The following is a 23,268-nucleotide window of genomic DNA, read 5'->3' as shown; positions in this document are numbered from 1 at the left end:
TCCCCAGCTCCGCCCTCCTCGCCCCGCCCCGCCCCGCCCCGCCCCGTACCGCGGCGTCCCAGCGCCTGCCCTTCACGAGCAGCCAAGTAACGCGTGACGGGGCATATCCCAGCCAGCCAGAGACGGAAGCTGTGTGCGCCCAGTTCCTCCTCAGTCCTGAACCGCCCTTTTCCCATGGCGCCGGAGCCTCCTTGGTCAATGTCAAGTGCCGTCTGCTCCTGATCCCAAGCCTGTGCTGAGACCTCTCGGTGAACAGGGTCAGATCCCCGCGCGTGAATCTCAAGAAGGCCCGGTCTTTCAGGGGATCTGTGGAGTTACAGCCCAGGCCACCCCTTTCCGAGTTCTGACAGATTCACTGGAGCTTCAGAAAGTGGGCCTTCAGATACAAGCAGTTTTTGGGTCTGGGGGCTCAGGGGAGGAGGGCTTGGGCCTGGCGCCTCAGGCAGGGCCTGGCCTTGGGGGGGCTCAGGGAACGAGGCTGCTGGAATTGTTCTGCCTTCCCTACCAAGGGTCTGAGGACACAGGCCCATTTGTATCCCTGCCATGGGGCCTTTGAGGGCCCTGTTTTTGGCATTGGCTGCAGGCCTGAGCACTGCCAGCCCACCTAACATCGTGTTGATTTTTGCTGATGACCTGGGATATGGGGACCTGGGCTCCTATGGGCACCCCAGTTCCAGCACCCCCAACCTGGATCAGCTGGCTGAAGGGGGACTGCGTTTCACAGATTTCTATGTGCCCGTGTCTCTGTGCACACCGTCTCGGTGAGTGAGGGACATCTGCCCCTCCCCAACCCCCCTACCAGTCTCATTCCTGTCTCTCTGTGGCTAAATTCACAGTTCTCCCTCCCTTCCCTGCCTTCCTCCCTGTGTTTATTATGTCTACGGGACTCACAAGTTTATGGATTGTGTGGCTTGTACTACAGGGCTGCCCTCCTGACTGGCCGGCTCCCAGTTCGGTCAGGCATGTATCCTGGCATTCTGGGGCCCAGTTCCCAAGGGGGCCTGCCCCTGGAAGAGGTGACTCTAGCCGAGGTACTGGCTGCTCAAGGTTATCTCACAGGGATGGCTGGCAAGTGGCATCTTGGAGTGGGGCCAGAGGGAGCCTTCCTGCCTCCACATCAGGGCTTCCATCGATTCCTGGGCATCCCATATTCCCATGACCAGGTACCAACCACAGAGGCCCCCACCACACCCAAGCCTTCCTACCAAATGTCCCCTAACCCATAGCCAGACTTTTCTCTCACTGGAACCCCTCTCCGCAGGGCCCATGTCAGAACCTCACCTGCTTCCCGCCAGACACCCCCTGCAGTGGTGGTTGTGACCAAGGCCTCGTTCCCATCCCATTGCTGGCCAACCTCTCTGTGGAGGCCCAGCCCCCTTGGCTGCCGGAACTAGAGGCTCGGTATGTGTCTTTCTCCCGAGACCTCATGGCTGATGCCCAGAGACAGGGCCGACCATTCTTCCTGTACTACGCCTCCCACGTAAGTGAGCCTGGCCCCACCCTCCTGACTGCCTAAGACCTGTACCCAGTGCTGACTCAGGTCTCTGCCCCCAGCACACCCACTACCCTCAGTTCAGTGGACAAAGCTTCACCCATCGCTCAGGCCGGGGGCCGTTTGGTGACTCCTTGATGGAGCTGGATGCAGCTGTAGGGGCCTTGATGACAGCTGTGAAGGACCTAGGTCTGCTTGGAGAGACACTGGTCATCTTCACTGCAGATAATGGGTACGAGGCAGAGCAGGGGTTACTCATTGCTCTATCGTAGGTCAGTACTCTAGAACTGGTAATGAAGGCTCTTCAGAGAGATGCTAGCCATGGTGGTCCATGGGGTCACAGCCTGGGGGCCATAGGTACACAGAGTTACTGGTTTTGGTAGGCCAGTGGTCTTGGTAGAGAGCAAACAGGCAAGATTATGTACTTTAAAATATGGGCCTGGTGGTCACCAGCGGTGGGTCGGGCCCCTTGGTCCCTCACTACTGATTGCTTCCGTCCGTGTCCTAGTCCTGAGTTGATGCGTATGTCCCACGGCGGCTGCTCGGGCCTCTTGAGATGTGGGAAAGGAACAACTTTTGAAGGTGGTGTCCGAGAACCTGCCTTGGCCTTCTGGCCAGGCCACATTACTCCTGGTCAGTCCTCGGGCCCTGTTTTTGTAGACTCTTGGCCCCATCTCCCCAGCCTTGGTGGTGAACTGAGTGGTCAAGCAGCCGTCTGTCCACAGGTGTAACCCACGAGCTGGCCAGCTCTCTGGACCTGCTGCCCACCCTGGCAGCCCTGACTGGGGCTCCACTGCCCAACATCACCTTGGATGGTGTTGACCTCAGCCCCTTGCTGCTAGGCACAGGCAAGGTAAGGGCCCATAATCAACCCCTTGACACCAACTCCTCTTGCCCCATGCTGGTCCTCTTTTAGGTATGAATCTGAAAGTGCTAGGGAGTCCATGCCTCATGGCTCCTTTGACACGTGTCCTCTGAGTACCTTGAGTTCTGGGTGGGCCAAAAGGAAGTCCACAACCAGGGCCTTACACACGAGGGTTTTTTTTTTTTAAAGATGTATTTATTTATCACATATACAGTGTTCTGCCTGCATGTACACCTGCACGCCAGAAGATCTCATTATAGATGGTTGTGAGCCACCATGTGGTTGCTGGGAATTGAGCTCAGGACCTTTGGAAGAGCAGCCCATGCTCCTAACCTCTGAGCCATCTCTTCAGCCCCACACACGAGCTTTAGGGATCTCTCCTACTACCCTGTGACCCTGACTTTGCCCTCAGAGCCCACGGAAGTCTGTCTTCTTCTACCCGTCCTACCCAGACGAGATCCGTGGAGTCTTCGCTGTAAGGAATGGAAAATACAAGGCTCATTTCTTCACACAGGGTAACTCTCTCTCTGTCTCTCTCTCTCTCTGTGTGTGTGTATGTATGTGTGTGTGTCTCTCTCTTTCTCCTCTTCTCCCCAACCCTGCTGAACCCCAACTGTGCTGTCTTCTGCCCCTTCTTGTGCAAAGCACTGACCCCTCTTCAGGCTCTGCCCACAGTGACACCACTTCTGATCCCGCCTGTCATGCTGCCAATCTCCTTACCGCTCATGAGCCCCCGCTACTCTATGACTTGTCAGTGGACCCCGGCGAGAACTACAATGTCTTGGAAAGGATGGAGGAGGTCTCCCCAGAAGTTCTACAGGCTCTGAAGCACCTGGAGCTGCTCAAGGCCCAGTACGATGCAGCTATGACCTTCAGCCCCAGCCAGATAGCCAAGGGTGAGGACCCTTCCCTGCAGATCTGCTGTCGGCCGAGCTGCACTCCCCACCCAGCCTGCTGCCGCTGCCAGAGCCCCAGGCCTGAGAGGAGCGGAGAAACCACAGGGCTCCCCCAAGGGTAGCCCAGGACTCCTAGCCCTGTCCTGAGTGTGTGATGGTTCACCAGAGGGTCAGGGACAAGTATGTAGTTTGTCTCCAGTAATGTAATAACATCAGCTGAGACTTGTAGGCATGCTAATTCATCTAGTCCTTACGGTAACTCTGAGAGCAGTGCTTTTCTCCCTTCCTACAAACGAGGACATTGAGGCATGGGGAAATCTCACGGACCTGTCCGAGTCCAATGTCACCTTACCAAAAAGAGCTTGAGCTAGGATTTGAACCCAGGCATCGCAGGGTCTGACATTTATATCCGTGGACACACCGCTGAAGCATGGACATGTCTATTCACAGAAACCGGTAGTGCATTCAGGTGCCAGAGACCGTGAGGGAGGGGTGCTGAGGGTTTGATATGCAGAAGGACCCGAAAGATGCAAAGCCAGTCCCCTCAAGAAGCGTAGTTAGGGGCCCTGGAACTGGCCACCTTGCTGCTTATGACTGAGAAATCAGTCATCTGGAACTAGATGATTAAACTGCTCTTTCCAGGGAGAGTTAACAAAATGAAGACCCTGCTAGATCCCAGGAAAGACCATTAGCAGCTCCTGAGACCACCCCATGGGGCTTGCCTGCCCCCAACCCCGCAAGCTCTGCATTTCTCCTTGTCCTATCTAATTTTCTACAAAGTAATCTTTTTTTTTTTTAAAAAAAACGTCTTATCGGGAGCCAATGAGATGACTCAGTGGGTAAAAGTACTTGCCACGCAAGCTTGACAGCCTGAGTTCTATGCCCAGAAACTCACGTGAAAAGGCCAGATGCAGTGGCCCACATCTGCAATCCCAGCACCCTTAGGGGAGATAGGAAGAAGAAAGGAGAATTGTCCAGGACCTTGCAGACCAGCTAGGCTAGAGTATGCAGCATGGTAGAAACCTGCCTCAACGAGATAAAAAGAGAACCAGAACCCCAAAGTTGTGCTCTGACCTCTGCACATGCTCTGTGACCCACCTGTCTGAAGTTACATACATCACTTGCAGTCAAGCAACAACAATAATAATAATAATAAATGTAAAAATAAAGTTTATTGGGTTGGAATCCACCATGTTCAAATTTCCAAACTCCTTCAGTGACCCACCATTCCCTTGGGCCCACTGCAAGCTGGCCAGAGTGTTTTTTCCACTGGCAATATTCTGCCTCTGTAGACTGCCTACCTGTCTTTCCATGACATAGTATGTTGGCATGTTCACATTGGGAGTTCCGTTAGAGACGTGCCAATATCTCTAGCCAACTATTGTTGCCTTTCTCCCTTAGGGTGATGACTAATTCAAGCCTGTTACATTTCAGTAATTGGTACAGGAATGGCATGTTACCAGGAGTCGTGGTAGTAAAAGGCTGGGGTGATCTCGATGAGGTAACTTTAGCAGTTTGTACGCCTTGGATAGATTATGGGTTTTTGGGTTTTTGTTTTGTTTTTTGGCGGGGTGAGTCTTTTTTTTTTTTTCTTTTTAAGATTTATTATGTATACAGTGCTCTGCCTGCATGTACACCTGTACACGAGAAGAGAGCACCAGATCTCATTATAGATGGTTGTGAGTCACCATGTGGTTGCTGGGAATTGAACTCAGGACCTCTGGAAGAGCAGCCAGTGCTCTTAACTTCTGAGCCGTCTCTCCAGCCCAGGTTTTGGTTTTCCCAGACAGGGTTTCTCTGTGTAGCCTTGGCTGTCCTAGACTTGCTTTGTAGACCAGGCTGCCCTCGAACAGGCAGCTATCCCCCTGTGTCTGCCTCAGAGCATGCAGTTATCAAACCAGCATCTCCAGATGTCTGCCCGGAGAGCATCAAATGTAAAAAGTAAGTCTTGCCTGTTGCTGCCTCTGCTGGTGAACTGCTTGTCGCTTGCTGCTGATGTGTGGCCTGGCAGGAGTGAGGTCAGAATGGAGTGTGTGGCATCCACTTTGCGGGGAGAGGACACCTTGTGATACCAGATGTTTGCTTGGGGGCCCTCTATATCGCCATTTTCCTTATAATTTCCATAACCTCTTATCTGGTTGAGAAGCTACAGCGACAGCAAGCACTCCAAGGTCTGCTGTGTCCCAGGCTGTGCTTACAGCGTAGAGGTATCTTTCGGTCGCTTCAGCAAGAGCTGATCCTGGTTTGAAGAGCTCCTGCACCGCCTGTCTACCGGCAGAGGCCGGGTCCCAGACCATTGCTACCTCAGCTCAAGGTGAAGACCGAGAAGACGTGAAACAGATGTTGCAGTAAGGACAACGGTGATGCAAAAATAACCACCACCAGTCCTCTATCAAAACTAGTAAATGTCAGCACCTGGGCACAGCCTTTGGGACACACTCCTGCTCCATCCTTTAACCGGCATAGAGTGTATTTTAATGAAGAGCTCACCATACATACACTGTGGTGCTGGAGCAAAGTGTCCTCAAAGGATAAAGAGGGGTTTAACATGGCCATGTCAGGTACATGAGAGATTTTAGTGCCATAGAGACAATGGGATTATGCAGAGTGCAGTGTGTGGGTACTGCCTAGACAGACAGTAGGAAACCTCGGGATGCTACAGTTCTGAATAGGGGGTGGCATGGGGCACATATATAAATAAGGGAGTCAATCTACAAAGCCGGGATTTTCATATTTATATCATTCTGTATTTATTTATTTATTTATTTATTTATTATTTATTTTTTGGATTTTTGAGACAGGGTTTCTTTGTGTAGCCTTGGCTGTCCTGGACTCCCTTTGTAGACCAGGCTGGCCTTGAACTCACAACAATCCGCTTGCCTCTGCCTCCCGAGTGCTGGGATTAAAGGCGTGTGCCACCATGCCCGGCTCATTCTGTAATTTGCACTTCAGCACAATCGGTAGCAATCCTCAGAAGCTGGTCATAGGAGAGAGAGCATAAACATGGAGTAGGAGTTGGCCAGACAGTTTAAACGCAAAAATGTGTCTTTGCTCTGATTCATAGGCATGCATGCATAAGTGCTTGTTTCTCATTTTAGCCCAATGCGACATATTCTCACATAGGCACTTTTGTGTGTACTTACATATGCCAACACAAATATGTAGGCACACCTATCTAAATACTGGCATATATTCACACTGGCATAGTGAGAATATTTATGCAGATAAATGCATACAGATACAAGTACATTCACATATGGAGGACACAGGCACTTGAATATGTGTGTGTGTGTGTGTGTGTGTGTGTGTGTGTGTGTGTGTGTGTGTGTGTGTGTATATATATGTACTCATAAAGTTATTATGGCTCCCACATGCTGTCCTCATATGATTCCGATTTCACCATGTTTTCTGTGAAGTTCTGGAGCCAGATGCCCTCAAAGGACATCTACCTTTATCATTTCTACACTGTTGATAATAATTAAAAAAAAAAAAAAAAAAAAGCCGGCACCTTTTCCCTAGGAGCCTAGGGCTAGCTGTCCTTTTCCATGCATTTTCCCAAGTGACCAGAAGGGGGAGTAAAAGGGAATGTTTCATGAAATAATGTTTCATTCCATTCGCCTCTTTTCTGAATGTTCTTAATTCCAAAAGTAGTTTCGAGGAGGGCACAAGTCACCGGGCTAACTCCATTTTGTCCCTCTCTGGCTCTATTTTTACCTCTTCAACTTTTGCCCCTCCTAAGTCAATGTCTCCTACAGTCACTTTGTACTGGGAGTGACAGGACTGATTAGAATTGCTTGATAAACATCTTTATATCAAGGGATTCAAACCACCCCCCCCCCCAAAAAAAACAACAGCTAAGTCTTGTGAGACAGATCCCCCCCTGAAATGAGGACAAATATCTCTGGTGGCAAGATTGCACCCAGAAGAATGAGCAATCTTTCAGAAACCAGATGGCTCTCCTGGAGTAATGATGGTGGTCACTTCCCAGAATCCCTTGCAGAACAAGAACTGGAATAATGACCTGACCAAGATCATCTCCTCTCCTCTCATTTATGTAATAGCGCTCTCTCTCTCTCTCTCTCTCTCTCTCTCTCTCTCTCTCTCTCTCTCTCTCTCTCTCTCACACACACACACACACACACACACACACACACACACACACACACAGACACACAGAGTTTATTGCCCTTATTCCTGGTACCCTCTTGAAGACAGGGCTCAAGATTATAGAAAACCTTTTTGCGCTGCACAACATGGCTACAGCAATAAATCTTTCTCGGCCCAATTCACTATTCACCTTTCTTTTATTGTTTTGGGCTGGGTGGCTCAGTCTGTTGGTGCTCCGGGAGCTAGGAACTTTGGCCAGCAACAATGTAATCATCAGAGCAAACCAGACTGGGAAGCAGTGCTGCCATACCCAAACATCACTCTCTGTGGAGCTAAAATAGTTAACCCTAGAGGTTTCACCCTTGTTTCACCAGCAACACTCCTTTAGGAGTCAAAAAGCCCTAGGTCTACTGTCTTAGGGGTTTATCGCTGTGAAGAGACACCATGACCACAGCAACTCTTATAAAGGCAAACATTTAATTGGGGCTGCCTTACAGTTTCAGAGCTTTAGGCCATTATCATCATGGCAGAACGCAGGCAGGAATGGTGGCACAGGAGAAGGAGCTGAGAGTTCAACATCTTGATCCCCAGGCAGCAAGAAACTGTGTCACACTGAGGGTAGCTTGAGCATAAAGCCCACTCCCCACAGTGACGTACTTCCTCCAACAAGGCCACACCTCCTAATCATGCCCCTCCCTATGGGCCAAAAATTCAAGTACATGAGTCTATGGGGGCCACCTATTCAAACCACCACATCTACCTATCAGTAATGAAGGAAGAGCACTTGTATTTATGTTCCTCCAGCCTCCCTCGGATGCTCTGTGAGAGGAAAAGCCTGTCTCACTGTATAGATTTGTTCAATGTACTGCCTATTAATCACAATGCTGCTAGGTCACACACAAACCATTTATTAAAAAGTCTTGTAGCCCAGTCTTAGGAGAGAGAACCGGTTGCTTCCTCTCAGGGAGCCTCAGGAGGAATGAATCTGAGGGAGAAAGGCTCTGGGGTCATCCAGGCTGCCACCCTCCCAAGCTCAGGAGGGAAGGGAAATTTGGAAGTGACTGGATTTGTGGTTCCACACAGAGTGGAAACACTCCCCACCACTCTACAGACACTGCAACAATATGGACCACAAAGGACATTAGCCACTGGGTAACCAGCTCCTGCCCTCCCCCAAGAGCTCTGGATTCCCTGTGGGGACTTCAGCCCCCAGAAAGTGCACCTCTACACCCATGGTTCAGCTGTTCCCTAGCTGAACTAAGTAGCACCCACCAATCCCTCAGAGGCCTAAACCCTTTTTAGTGGCTTTTTCTTCTCCTTCTTTGACCCCATTATCCTCTCAATAAATTCCCTTTTAGAAACTTCTACAAGCTGGGCATGGTGGCACACGCCTTTAGTCCCAGCACTCGGGAGGCAGAGGCAGGCGGATCACTGTGAGTTCGAGGCCAGCCTGGTCTACAAAGTGAGTCCAGGACAGCTAACTCTGTCTTGAAAAACAGAAAGAAAGAAAGAAAGAAAGAAAGAAAGAAAGAAAGAAAGAAAGAAAGAAAAGAAAAAAACTTCTACTGGTTGATCATGGTCACAGAATATTAGCCAGCACAGGAGGACATTAAATACTAATGCGCTGGCCTCCTAATCCCAGAGAAAGTGTGCATAGTAAAAGAGACTGGAGGAGCCAAGGGCAGAGGTACAACGTGGACAGAAGGTTCAGAGTCAAGGTCCATGTTCAGGATGGATGGGGAAATGCTTTAGGGACCAGCCTGTGCCCACTCTGCTACCTTATCTTAGAAGAAGGTCCCTTCTGAGGAAGAAGCCACCTCTGGACAGTATGATCTCCTTTTGTATTTCTCCTAATCGACTATGGCTTTTCAGTGAGCTCTTCCCAGCATGAGCCGCTGTAAGGCTGTGTCTTCCAGACAAGTCATGGCCACTCCCCTCTTAAAATCAGAAAAGTTACAATTACCTGCATGAGATGAGACTCGGGAGATAGGCCCTTCTAATATTCCATGCTGGAAGAGGAGGGATCTTCACTACTGTTTATTTACAAGGTGTCCTGGCTAGTTTTTTGTCAACACAAGCTAGAATCATTTTTTTTTTTTTTAAGAGTCATTTGAGAAGAGGAAATCTCAATCAAGAGAGCGCCATCTCCAGATTGGCCTGGAGGCAAGTCTGTGTGCATTTTCTTGGTTAATGATGGATGCGAATGGACTCAGGCCACAGGGAGTGGACAATGCCATTCTGGGCAGGAGGAACTGGGTTGTATTTTTTAAAAAAGCAGTGGAGCTGGCACAGGCCTTTAATCCCAGCCCTCTGGAGGGAGAGGCAGATGGATTGCTGTGAGTTCGAGGCCAGCCTGGTCTACAAAGTGAGTTCAGGACAGCCAAGGCTATACAGAGGGACCTTGTCTCAAAAAAAAAAAAAAAAAAAAAGCAGTGGAGCAAGCCAGTAGGTAGCATTCCTCCATGGTTCTGCCTCAGTTCCTACCTTGAGTTCCTGTCCTGACTTCCTTCATACTGCTTAGCTGACCTCTAAAAAGATTATACATATAATTTTATTTTTCAAGACAGGATTTCTCTGCAAAGCCTTGGCTGTCCTGAAACTCACTCTGTCAACCAAGTTGGCCTCAAACTCAGAGACCCACCTGTCTGCTTCCTGAGTGCTCGGATTAAAGGTGTGCGCCACCACGCCCGGCAATATTTTTAATAAATATAATCAATAGTTTTTTTTAGCCTTTCTCTTGGCTTAAACTGTTATTCTTAAAAGTTTTCTGCTCAGTAGTTTTCAATTCATAATCTCTAACGTACTAGTATTACATGTTTTATTATAAAATATTTACAAGCATAGTTTTGCATATTTTAATATTCCAATTGTGTAAATATACCTCAATTTAGTTGATTCTGTTGCTCAGTAGCTAATTACTTATATGTTTCCTTTTTGTTGTTGTTGTTGTGTTTTGTTTTCATTTATGTGTTGCTAGGAATTGAACCCAGGGCTTCACACAGGGACAGACACTTTCCACTGCTGAGCTACACCCTGGCCTACTTTTAGTAATTTAAGTGAGACTTTAAAAGTCAATATATAAGTCAACATGTCTGATGTTTTGTAGAAAACTTTGTATTTAGGGCACTTCTCTTGATCTGTGTTTCCCTAAGTTAAGAGTGTGAGAGTTAGAAGTATCCCACAGAGCTCTGAGGGAGGGTTTTGCATCAAACCAGGTGCCGCACTGTCTGAAGGGCCTAAGGTATTTATTACAGCAACAAGGAGAAAAGCAGGTGACCCAAGGCTCAGGGCTCCTAATGCCCAGGTGGATGGTTACTGGGCAACAAACGGGGAAGGGCAGCAGGTGCTCACAAACCCTGGTAGTAGCAGGGGAGAGGGAGGGAACTGGAAGGGAGTGTAGATAGATCAGGCTGTGAGGTAAAAGGAACTGCTGCAGCATTTAAGGTGATCTACCCAGGTGGCAATTTGATCCAAGTCGAGAAGATGGGGCCAGTGGACAGACTAAAGAGTGGCAAGATGGAGTCACAAGAGGAATCTAGTTTATCCTCAGCCCCGGGGTTTAGGTGATTGATACAAAAAATAAAATAAAATAAAATAAATAGCTAGGCGTGGTGGCGCACACTGTTAATCCCAGCACTCAGGAGGCAGAGGCAGGCAGATCACTGTGAGTTCAAGGACAGCCAAGGCTACACAGAGAAACCCTGTCTCGAAAAAACCTAAAATAAATAAATAATTTTTTAAAAAAAAAGTAAAACACAGAACACAAATATAGCAGGCGGGGAAAGGTCTCTTGTAAATTCAAACCTTAGTTCAAAGTGTGTGTGGTGTCCCATGAGCAGTCGCAGGGTCCTTCACAAGCACACTCACCTGTTAGTCCAGTGACCAATGGTTTGAGTGACTCTATGGGAGTGACTGTGCCGTCAGCTGGAGCTGGGAGTTAATGGGCAACACAGCACATAGATCTGCCCTCATGGCCTGTTCCGTGGGAGGTACGAAGCTATTACCAGCGGTCTTGGGCTGGACTGGGTATTTTCAGGCCCTTGGCATCTCATGCGAAAAACTGAAATAAGCACACGCCTTATAATAAGCCAGGTTAATTTTATTCAAAGCAAAGCGAGAGTACAGGTCAAATATGCTGTCAAGAGTGACCATGGGCCACAAGGGCTCCGGACCATTGCCTAGAAGCTTCTTTTGTGGAGTCTAAAGGGAGGAGGAGATGCTATTGGCAGGCTTGGGATACATAAACCCTTTGTCCAGTGCACAGTTCTCTCCCTGTAATGCGTCTTGGTTTAATCATATGCATGCCCATAAAATGATAAATAGGGAATTCTCCCTAAAGTTTACCTACAGAACAGTTTGCCTTAATGCATATGCACCCCAAAGCAGTTCACACCAAGTAAGCCTCCCTATTCTGAACATAACTGGAATATGAACAAACAGCCTATAGAGTTCAGTAATCATTAAGGGAAGAAGAAACTTATTACAGTTTTTTCACAGTGGAATATATGTGCATCTCGGTGCAGGTGGGGATCCTGGGTTGCTAGGAGATTGCTAGGTACCTTGTTTAGAAAGGATGTATGTGCTTAGTGCATGCAGGTCAAGTATCTCAAGCTGCAAAGTGCACTGTTAGAAGAGGAGTGTAGCCCAAACTAAGTGGAGTCCCAGGTTGCTAAACTATTCCCTATGCTTGCCTGCCTTAAAGCCAGTGAGAAAGAATCTTGGGCAGGCCAGGCCTTGTGGGGTAGCTGGAGAGGTAGGAGGGAAACAGTGAGGAAAGGCCACCAAACATGTCCCACCAGCTGTCCTAGTTGACAGGCGGGAGGAAAAATGTTAACCATATGAAAAACCAAGAGACATGGAAGGCCGGGGGAGGGACGCCAGGCCCTGGGAAGGATCTAAGGCAGAAAGGGCACAGGACTAGAGGTGGAATGGTCCCTGCCGCAAAGCTGTGTGGGTGTGGAGACCACGCCTCCATCCCCAACACAGAGGGACAGGTTTCACGCCACCCTCTTGTCTGCAGCTGTCTGCCTCTCTATGGCATTGCTAAGTAACAGAAAGATAATTTACAAATCTTCTTGGACGTGTGGGATGTCCCGGCCTACTAGCTAAAATTTGACCGTTCCACTGGTCTTCACCCTTGATCGTCACATATATTGTTAATATTTGTGTTTGCTTGTTTGTTTGTTTGTTGGCATACTGAAGTAGCATGTAAGCAAAGATGATTTTTATAGTTACTACTCCTTTTTTGAGGCAGGATCGCATCATATAGCCTAGGTTGGCCTTAAATATATTATCCTGTCTCAGCCTCCAATGTTCTTGGATTGTCAGTATGTACTGCCATGCCCCGCTAAGATAATTGCTTTTTATTTTTATGCAGCAAACTGTCAAGACTTCCCTTTGCTCACTGCTTCATTCACAACCATCACCTGTTCTCTTGCTTTCATACAGCAGAAGGTCAGAGGGCACAGACCCACCCACCCTCAAGGGCCACCTGCTGTCATAGCGATACTTCCCCTGAGGTCAGAGTCACTCGAGGTCCCAGGGGAGAACCTTGGTGAGGACCTAAAGTTACCTACAGGCGCAGTTTTTAAAAAAACAATAAAAAATAAAAGTCACCTATTTTTCTTCTGGCTTGCTGTGTAATACTTTTTTTAAAAATACCAATTTTAAGACCCATAGACATTGTTTCTCAAGTTGTTCACAGTACGTGCGCATGCGCACGCACGCACACACACACACACACACACACACACACACACACACACACCATACACACACACACACCATACACACCATACACCACACACCGCGATTTGGGCCAAACCCCTCCCCATACCCCACATGGGAAAGACACAGGGCCTGTGGCCAGTGCCTTCTTCCAGGCCTGGGCTATGTCTACAGGAAATCAAGCGTGTTTGGGGTAAATGTCTGTGAGGCTCTCCAGACACCAGGTCCAGCAAGGCTGTAGTATAGCATGCAGTGACCCACCCTCAAAAGGACTTCAGAAAGCACCCAAGACTCCCCCATAGCCCCCTCACCCTGGGTCCTCCCTGTCCATTGCCACAGGCAGTACCTGAGCCCTGGACCCTACCTGGGCACCACCTTAAAAACAGCCAGGGTCACACCAAGCAGAGTTTATTGAGGCCGTGGGTGGGGCCCACGTACACAGCAGGTGGCGCACGCAGGGCAGATACTCACTCGCTGGACTGCAGGGGTGTTAGCGGCAAAGCAGATGACCTGTGGGGAGCACCCTTTGGGGTGCCCTCCTCCTAGCAGCACTGGGGGCTTTGGGTGAGCATCAAGAACCACCTAGTTGGCCTAAGGATTCTCTTAGAAACCCCTCCCTCCTTCCCCTGAGCTCTTTGTGAGTTGGGGCTAGGGTCCTTTCCTGTGATCAAAGATGGGATGATCCCTTGAGATTCACTATAAAAATTAAAATTCATTTATAAATCACAGGAGAAAGGCGGGGAGGGGGGGGGGAAACCACTGGAGGACCTGACTTCATCAGGTACCTTGAGCCTACTCCCCTCTCTCAAGTTCTAACTCCGAAAGAGCCAAGAGCAAGGTCTACAGGCACAGAGAGGGGCGAGAGACAGAGGAAAGGTAGATGGAGGAACAGGACAAATGAAGACAAGAGAGAAAAGATGCATCAGAAGAAAATATGGCTGCTGAGGCTCCTCTCCCCAACAGCTCCCAAAAGCCACGACCTGGGGATAGAGGAGCAAAGTTCCCAGCCCAGGGACTCCCACAATGTAAGGTTCCAAATGTCCCCAATCCAGTTCCTTGCTCAAGCCATGGTGGCCTTGAGATACCCAGAGCTGTGTAGACAGGAGCTGAGGGAGGTGGCTGCTACTCCAGGTAGATATCCTCTGTAGGGCAGGCAAATGCCAGATGCTCCTGGTAATACTCCAGGAAGGCCCGGCTGCAAAGAGGAAAATGACAACGTTTAGCGCACTGCTCCCTCCCATCTCTTCCCCAGCCATGCACTACCGTCTTGACTAGCAACCATGTCTGCACAGCAAGCTTTCTAGCAGCCTGTAGTCATGCCCCTCCCATGCACCTGAGCCCGGATCCTCCCTGGACTCCTGCTCCATCTTCCTACTCACCCCACACTCTGCGCCACTGGTCTCATAGACTCCTGGGACACAAAGACATGGCAGGCAAAGCGGCTTAGCAGTGGGTGTTTGGTGATGAAGCCAAAATAGCTGTGGGGACGTTGACAGAGGTCGGGGGGTGTCAGAGCACTGACCTAGCCTTGGGCACCCCCATTAATACTAACAGCAACTGTTATCTAGATGAGCAGTGGGAGACCCTAGATCCCACCCCTACCTACCCCCAACTGTGGCCAGTCAGATCCACTGCCCCGCTTATAAGATGTTACTTATAAGTATCAGTAGCGCACCATCTTAAGCATTTATATTAATTCACACATGTTTCATGATAGCCCTATGACATAGGTGTGCCAATAAAGACAATAGAGAGCATTAGTGTCCTGCCAAAGGGCACACAGTCAGTCTGTGGCAGCACTGGGGGGTAAGGGAGGCAGTCTGAGACCTTAATACCTAATACCATGAGTCCCTAATCTTATACAGACATGGCACACCCAGATACTCCTCATTCTCCACCTACTTCATAGTAATGCAAATTAACCACCCACAGTGGAAGGGATGGGTTCTGATGCATCTCTGTAGAGCTGCAGCTGGACCAGTGTCTAGCCTGACTGGTATAGGTTGGGCACCATCTTGGTATCAGTGGACTCCTGAGGGTGGGTGGGGATTGGAGAACAGGAGGCCCTTAGCATTTACAGGCATACAGGAGGGACGAGTACATTCTTACCAGCTGTTTCGGGGATGACAGCCACAGAAGGAGATGTTCTTCATCTGGAAGAAGTGGCTGCAACGCTGGAACTAGAGCGAAGGTGGCCAGAATCATCCCAGATTGGCTAAGAAAGGCCCAGGACCACCCCTGCTACACGTAGCCTCCTTGATGTCCTTGCCCCACACTTTTCCTTGGCTTTACCTCCCCCGCCTCCACAAGCACCTCCTCCAAGCCTCCCTCTGGCCCCCAGTCTATCACACTCCCACCTCCGGTCCTCCTCCACTCAGACTCAGCTTGACCCCCCGCAGAGAGATCTCAAGGTCACAAGAGGCGGGAGGACGCAGGTGGACCGTGAGTTTCCGGGCTGTGGCAATCTGAAGAAGTTAAAAGAGAAGGGGGGAGGTCTTGAGGAAACCACCATGGGCGCTCCCCTCCCCCACTCTCTCTCCTCTGTTCATTCTAGATTATCTGAGTACTCTTGCTACCTCAGGGCCCCAGAGAGAATTCTAGAAGACAAAAGGATGACCTTGGCCATCTCAGAACAAGCCGATCAGCACTCTGCACCTAACTTGCCTCCCTTCTGTCCCAACCAGGCAGCTTCCCTTGGTTCAGGTGCCCAGACTTTCCAGCCACCTCACTGCCTGATCCCTGTAACATGGCAGGAGCTCTCTGATGTAGGGCCCAGGGGCCTCAGGTTTTGGAGGGCAGATCAGCAGGTACTGACCACTGTCTACTGAGGAGATAACTGAGTGAGCAAGGGACTTCAAGGGAAGAAGATTTAAGGGTGGGAATGGGAAGATAAGAGCAAGGGGATAACAATAGGGATTAATGTGTGAATAAATTATAATAAATAATATATATATGTAAATAAACAAAAATAAGTAATAACAAAAAGAGTTCATTTTAATTTTTAGACAGGAGGTTGATGGCTTAAGGGAGGAGGAATGAGAGGTAATAGCTTTATTGAACTGACCAAGAGGGGACAGTTGCTTCACTCTGCCCTAGGTCTTTCTGATTGGACTTCTGAATCGGGACTTCTGACTACGGACCAGCCCTGAAAAAATCCCCCTTCAAGGCTGGAGGCCTTGGAGCCACAGGAGCTGTGCCACCCTGTGAGAATGACATCCAGGTGGACCCTCCAGCCTGTGCTTCGCCACCACCTTCACACTGACCTTCTGCATGGCTGCACACAGGATGCCATTGCCCTGGTGACAAGGTACCTCCACGGAGCCCAAGAACTGTACATCGAAGCGGTCCACCCAGCAAGGGCTTCGCTTGCTCCCTGGGGGGTGGGGATAGGAGAGAAATCACAGGGGCCCAAGTCGGGGGGGGGGGTGTCTGTGATGGCACGCTTCCTCTTGTAGAAGGGATCTTACCCAGCAGGTCCTTGGCAGTACCGGGCACTGCATGGGCATAGAAGGCAGGGAACACTCCGCGCTCTCCAGTACGCATGTTGAAGCCACGGAACCAAAAGTCATCCTCCTCGGCTTCCACCAACACAGGGTCATCCACGTCTAGCTCCAGTTCATCCGGATGTCGAGGGATGAACCTGAGGTCAGGTGAGACATCAACTGAGACCAGGCCGACCTAGATCTGTCACATACAGCAACGTCCTAAGGAATCTGGGGGCCTGGAGGGGGCGGGTCGTCAGGGGCAAGAGAGTCGATATACCTGAAGACAGCCCGGTGTGTCTGCTCTCTCTCCTCCCCATTAACCAGACAGGAAAAAAGACCAAAGGATTCAGTGCCTGAGAGACAGAGATGGAAAGAGTCGGGACTCCATGGAGAAAGAACGCACTTAAAGGCCTGGCCTTGGGCTGGGGCCAAATCCCCTCCCTGCAACAGACTGTTTGGGTATCCTAAGTCAAGGAAGAAAGAAGAGCAACCCACGAGGGGCTGACTCCCCCCTGCCCCTTGGAGAGGTTCAAGGCCCATTGTCCTAGGGAAAAAAAGGGAATTGACCAGCCTTGACTACTTCTAGAACTTATAGCCCTCTGGGCACTTTGAGGGGACCAGATAGGGCTTAGGGTCTGGATGACGTTTCTTCCTTTGGGGCAACCCCACCTTCCCCCACTTTCCACTCACTGGAGGATCGAGATGTGCTGTTGACAAAGACATTGAGGAACTTCTTGGAGAAGGTGAGGTCGGGGCTGTCAGGAGAAGCATCCCCTGGCATCTGGTCACCACCTAGTAACGTAGCTCCCGCCTCTTCCTCACTGGCCTCGCAACTGCTGTCTTCTTCGCTGTCGTTGCCCAGGCCTGCACAGCGCCGCAGGCTCACCAGCTCTAGCTGCGTGTTCTCATCCACTACTAACGTGTACTTAACTGCATCATACACCAACGAGGCATCCAGCGGCGCAGTAGAGCCTGTACTCCTGGAGCCAGGGGGGACCATGCTGTCCTCAGCATCCTCATCCTCATCCTCATCCTCTTCGTCGTCCTCCTCCTCCTCTTCCGAGCAAGCAGCAGAGCAGGAGCGGCCGGGGCGGCCAGTGCGGCCCGGTGTGGCCCAAAGCGGGGTGATGGTATCCCGTGTTGGGTTACTGAGGAAAAGGCAGGGCCCAGGCTGTGCAGGGCCAGGTCGAGGTGCTGCAGGGGCCGGCGGAGGTGGCCCGCAGAGGGTGTCCATGTCCACCAACTCTACGTGGGGCCCTGCTACTGCCTCAGGCTCTTGGCAGTCCTGGGGTACCCGACTGGCTTGTGAGGCAGCCTCTTCTGGCAGGCGTGGTGCAGGAGATAAGCACTGGCCAGGACAACGAATGGGCGAGGAGCCCTCAGAGATCATGCGGCTCACCAGGTTGCTGAGCAGCCAGGGCGAGTCAGCATCCTCGCTGAGGTCAGGCTCAGACTCAGAGCCGGACTCATACTCGCTGTTGGTGTCGTCAGGGCCCACTGGCAGGAAGGCAGGGCGGCGGGGAGGTTCATGTAGTGGCTCTGGCTCTGGCTCGGAGGCTGGCGATGAAGCCTCCTCAATAGAGTTGGTGAGGTGTGAGGAGCGGCCGCTACTGCTGCCACCATCACTGCTCAACTCCAGCTCTGTCTCGGAAATGGACGAGATCATGCGCCCTAGGCGGGCACCACCTGCGTCCTCAGAGTCCGAGCCCGGTGATGAGAGCTCCTGGCTGCTTCGCCGACCCTCGTGGCCTCCTCCGCTAGAGTGGCTTCTCAAATCGGCCTCAATACCAGGATCAGATGAAGGGGAGGCCCCACCTGACGCTGGTGGCTCTGGGGGCTGGTTCCCTTCACAGTCACAACCAGGGCGTACAAGAGACTGTACCTCATGAGGCTCCTCTTCTGCTGGCAGGGGAGGGGCTGGGAGCTCTGCAGGGCAGGGGTTTGGGTTACTGCCTCCAGCAAGGATGCCTCCTTCCAGGCAGCCGGCTGTTCTTCTCTTCTCTCCCTCTTCTATTGGGCTCCTAGCAGGCACCACCCCCCGTGCCTCACCTTTAAGGGGCTCCTCGGCTGGTGAACACAGCACTGTCTCCTGCCAGGAGGACAGGGGTCCAGAGATAAAGCCTCCACTGTTGTTGTTAAGGGAGTCCTAGGAAAGAGGACAAATCAGCGTGGCTGAAGACCACTCCAGCAATTGAGAGAGGGAAGGGCCTGCTACAGAGGTTCCAAACTCAGGGCTAGTCGTGTGTGTATCTGGAAGCTCACCTGGGCTCCAAGTGTGGTCAAGTGTAGGGTGGTGGGTCTGTGCTTGTGAGCCTCCTCCAGGGAAGGAGAGGGAATAAGGGACTCCCCAGCAAGAGACTCTGAACCACATCCTCCCCCTGCTCGGCCCTCCCCATCTCCCTCTTCCTCCTCTTCCTCCTCTTCCTCTTCCTCATCTTCTTCCTCCTCGTTGTCATCGATCATCTCAAACTCCTGGAAATCATCTTGGAAGGAACAGATGGGGTGCGGCTGCTCTGAGCGGCCCAGGGAGAGGCTGTCCTGCAGGAAGGAGGGACGAGACAAGGCTGGGCCAGAGAACAGGAACCTGGAGTCCCAGGTACTAGAAGAAGGGAAAGCAGGAAACGGAAGCGTTCCTTCCGGTTCACTGTACCCCATCAACAGAGCAATATTTGAAAAAAAGAAAATCTGCTTAAGACACATATTAATCACTGCACTTCTGGGAAGGGCCCACATTTCTGAGAAATTCTCAGAGCAACCCCAACTAACCTTCCAGCTTTATTCACACACACCCCCCCCAAGCCCCATCTTGTTTTACAATGCCATTCTGTTGCATGGTAGCTTAACAATTTGCAGTGCGTGGCTCTTGGTCCATCTCATACACCAGACTGTAAGACAACCAGAGCACGGTCATGTCCACATTATACACTGGTGTACTTGGGGACATCATCAATAAGTAACAAAAGAGTGTATAAATATGGAAAGCCTTCACTCTGATGATTCACCAAGTTTGTACCAACCCCGGGGTCTTTAGCATAGTCAGTCCTTCTGCCAGCAAGCAGTTCCTCCCTTGCACACCCTCCTACCTACCCCCATCTGCCTGGTTCCTGCTAACCTTGGGGTTATATGACTGACATTTCCTCTGGGAGGTCTTCCTGATCCCCTCAATCTGGACTGGATTCCCTTCCCCCCTCATCACACTTTGTGTCCAGTTGGAATCCCTCCACTGGCATATGGGTGATCTCTCTCTCTCTCTCTCTCTCTCTCTCTAGCTGGGGGAGGGGGCGGGGCGGGGGTGCTGCGGTCTGTCTCTGCTTCCAACATCTGGAAGCCCCCTGCACTTGACACATGGCATTTTCTCAAAGCCAGTGAAAATGGAAACATATCGAGACAGAAACAGGAGGCAGGAGGGGAAAGGTTTTAGAGGGAGATGTGAAGGGAAAGAAAGAGGCTGAGTTTTGATAGAAACGGAAGGGTTTAGAGCTTTAGGGCAAGTGACCTGAAGACAGAGGCACCCAAGGGAAGGTGGCATTATGCTAGGGAGACCTACCAGAGAAGGCCCTCTGAAGGACCTACAGTGTGTTTAACAAAGAAGAAGAAGGAGGAGGAGGAGGAGGAGGAGGAGGAGGAGGAGGAGGTGAAGGAGACAACCACCAATACCAAGGGGCTACAAAGATAGGGGATTTCTTGCATGGAAGCTGAGCTCAGATTCACACCTAAACCCACAAGAGTGCTAGGGAAACTGAGCCTATGTGAAACTCTTCTTCAATCACATCCCACACACACCCAACCCTTTCCCCACCTTCTCGCAGTGGTCTGAGTCGTAGCTAAGGCCCAGGCCACAGTCGTCCGTGATCTCAGACAGGTCTTCATCATCAAATTCTTCCAGGCTTATGTCCTGGGGAGGCCTGAAGAGGATGCCAGGGTCAGAGAGCCATCAGTCCTAGGCTCCTGGCTTGAGAGCTGATCCTGAGGTCATTGGTGGGAGATGTCCAGCTCCCAGGGCCCTCAATTCAAAGGCTAAAGCCATGTCATTTTGACCCCAGGCACTGTTTTCCCCTGGATCCCCTCCTCCATCACAGCAAAGGAGCCCAGAGGAGCTATCACTCCACAAACCCCTCCCACTCCTCAGCTTAGCTCCCAGCCCCTGTGGGTCACAGCCTCAGCCTCAGGAGACACCTTGAGCCAACAGGGGGATGGGGACCTGTCACAACAGAAAAGGGAGGGGTCCAGCTGGTCTGCTTGTGTCCCCACCCCCTCCTACTAAACAAGTCCCCTTCCACCCCAACCTCCCCATCCACCCCCAGAGCTTCGAGCTTGATTTCAATCTCTACCGGCTTGGGGCTCAAGGCCAGGCCCTAGCCTCTATGAAAGGAGACATAACAAGGCCAAAAGGACACTGCCAGGAACGGGCTAGGTGCTGGGCATCTTGCCTAAAATCCCTCAAAGGGCCAGCCAGGGACCCCACCCTTGCTAGGTCATGGGTCCTAAATGGGTGCGGTTCGGTATCCCAACGGGAAAAGTGTGTCTGTGTGTGAGGGGGTGCCATTGGGTCTGCGCGACAGGGAGCAAACACGGAGGGACCCAGAGCCCAGGGTGGGGGATGGGAGCATCAGTCAGAGGCCTGCAAACCAAAGAGGCGCCCTAGCCTGAGTAAATGAAGTCGATGGGGTGGGGTGGCAGGCCGAGGAAACCTACGTGAAGATGAGACCCACGGAATGCGTACCTGCAGCCCGGAGGCGACAGCGAGTGGAAGGTGGAGAGAGAAAACATCTCCGCGCGATCCGCCATCTTCCCAGGAACCGCCGGCCGGCAGCGAGGGGGAGGGGTGAGGAGCACCGCGCGCCCTTGGTGCTCAGGCTTGCGGCCTCTGTCTCCCCACTCACCTCGTGACACGCCCTGCGACACCCGTCGGCGACACACCTCAGCGCCCTGCCAGGACACCGCGGCAGCGAGCCGCGCCGCAGGGGTGAGGGGAGGGAGTGGCGCAGGGCGGGGCCTGAAGGGGGGCGGAGGAATGGGGGTCGGAGCCGAGGGGATTGCGGGGTGCGGGATGGTGATGGTGGCGGTGATGGTTATGGTGGTGGTGGTGGTAGTGCTGGTGGTGCTGGTGGTGGTGGTGGTGGTGGTGGAGGTGAGATTCTGGTCGGGAGATCTGGCGAGTGACTTGCGTGGTCTGAGCGAGAAATAGGCGAGAAGGGATAGGTGGGAGCAGGAACCCGCTAGTAACCCAAAGGTTTCTTCTGCAGGAGCCAAGGGATTTGCGGAGGGAAATAGGTGCGGTAGACCCGTGGCGGCCCGGGTCTGCGCAGCTCTACTTATCTGCGGTGTGCAGTGCTCCTGGGAGGTGGGCGGCTCGTAGGGGTGGGTGAGGCTCTAGGAACAGCATTCCTACCCCCACCCCGCGCCCCGGAAATCCGAAAAGCAGAGCAGAGTTGACCAGAAAACCCTCCAGACGTCCCAACCTGCCAGGCCTCCTAACGGGTGGCTGAGGGAGCTGTCCACCCGTGAGTGCTGATCAGAGCTTGTCGGAGCTGTTCTCCACTGGGTGCTGATGGAGCCAAAGAAAACTTGTCCCTAAAAATTGCTGACTCCTGGCAGGGCGGTGGTAGCACACGCCTTTAATCCCAGCACTCCCGAGGCAGAGGCAGGCGGATCTCCGTGAGCTCGAAACCAGCCTGGTCTACAGAGTAAGTTCCAGAACAACCAAGGTTACACTGAGAAGCCTCTGTCTCAGGTGAAAAAAATGTTTTTGCTGACTCCAGCTAGAGCAGTCGGTGCTAATGGGTCAGGACAGTGTCACTGTCTCAAAGGACCTTGAAAAGGTCTGGATTCAGAGTCCATCATCCAGAGGCCAACACTGAACTTTCTCTGTGTGGTACAGAGTACAGAACCAAACAGAGATACTGGGGGGCACTAGACTAGAGGTTGAAGCTATGTTCATTCAACCGACCCTCTTTTCCTTGGCTCTGTTCTGAGTATGGGCAATCTCCAACTTGAAACGTGGGTTTACTAAAGGGTTCTGTGTAGAGAGAAAGGGCAGAAATGGAGCCAGCTGTGAGAGAGATCAAAGTGGTGATGGACAAGCAAAAGAAGGGGTAGGGAAGCTCAAGTTAGAATTCGTTTTGAAGGCACTGAGGTGTCGGGGCTGAAGGCGGGAGGGCAGAAGGGGCTCAAAGAGTCGGGAGGGACACTCTTGTTAACTACTTTCTTAATTTCTTAAGTCTCTAGAATTTCTCAGAACTCATCTGGAATTGTGCAATCTTGAACTCATCTCAGACTATAATTTCCACCCCCTCTACCAGCCTCCCTCTCATCAGATGATCGCACCCAGACTCCAAAAGCATAAAAAGCATGGGGAAGGGGGATTTTACCTCCCTTTTTACCTATGGAGTTTCTATTCAGCTCCTGACTTAGGATCTGAGAAGCTGTGGTACCCATCTTCATCCGGCTACCAGATGAACACGAGCCAATTGTTCAATGCATCAGAACTCAGTTTCTCCATCCGTTCAAAGGTGCTGCGACACACGTAACCCTCTAGGAACAATAATTTATGAATGGCACAGTCAGGCATGGTGGCACGTGCCTTTAATCTTGGCATGCAGGAAGCGGGAGAATGTGGATCTCGGTGAGTTGGAGGCCAGCCTAGTCTACATAGTGAGTTGAAGGCTAGCCAGGGCTACACAGTGAGACCCCCTC

The 23,268-nt window shown here is 51.4% G+C and overlaps 2 protein-coding genes across 2 annotated transcripts; one reads left to right on the top strand and one right to left on the bottom strand.

Annotated features, from left to right (window-relative positions):
- The first annotated feature begins 112 nt into the window (after positions 1-112).
- On the top strand, positions 113-3,416 carry Arsa (arylsulfatase A). Its single transcript, XM_051160212.1, has 8 exons — positions 113-761; positions 923-1,163; positions 1,262-1,480; positions 1,555-1,724; positions 2,001-2,125; positions 2,218-2,345; positions 2,770-2,872; positions 3,020-3,416. Exons 1-8 carry the CDS (start codon positions 544-546, stop codon positions 3,373-3,375), a joined length of 1,560 nt encoding a protein of 519 aa, XP_051016169.1. The 5' UTR covers positions 113-543; the 3' UTR covers positions 3,376-3,416.
- Positions 3,417-13,835: 10,419 nt separating this feature from the next.
- On the bottom strand, positions 13,836-21,574 carry Mapk8ip2 (mitogen-activated protein kinase 8 interacting protein 2). Its single transcript, XM_051160211.1, has 12 exons — positions 21,296-21,574; positions 20,372-20,477; positions 18,835-19,110; positions 18,622-18,718; positions 17,263-18,498; positions 16,850-16,925; positions 16,555-16,727; positions 16,351-16,460; positions 15,445-15,552; positions 15,197-15,267; positions 14,467-14,565; positions 13,836-14,282 (listed from the first exon to the last, which is right to left on the bottom strand). The coding sequence occupies exons 1-12, from the start codon at positions 21,358-21,360 to the stop codon at positions 14,210-14,212; spliced, it is 2,490 nt and encodes an 829-aa protein (XP_051016168.1). The 5' UTR covers positions 21,361-21,574; the 3' UTR covers positions 13,836-14,209.
- Positions 21,575-23,268: the final 1,694 nt, after the last annotated feature.

The sequence above is a fragment of the Acomys russatus genome, chromosome 17 (genome assembly GCF_903995435.1).
Source record: "Acomys russatus chromosome 17, mAcoRus1.1, whole genome shotgun sequence".
NCBI classification, from domain to species: Eukaryota; Metazoa; Chordata; class Mammalia; order Rodentia; family Muridae; genus Acomys; species Acomys russatus.
The sequence above is the reverse complement of the archived record's forward strand: the minus strand, read 5'-3'. Positions and strand labels throughout refer to the sequence as shown.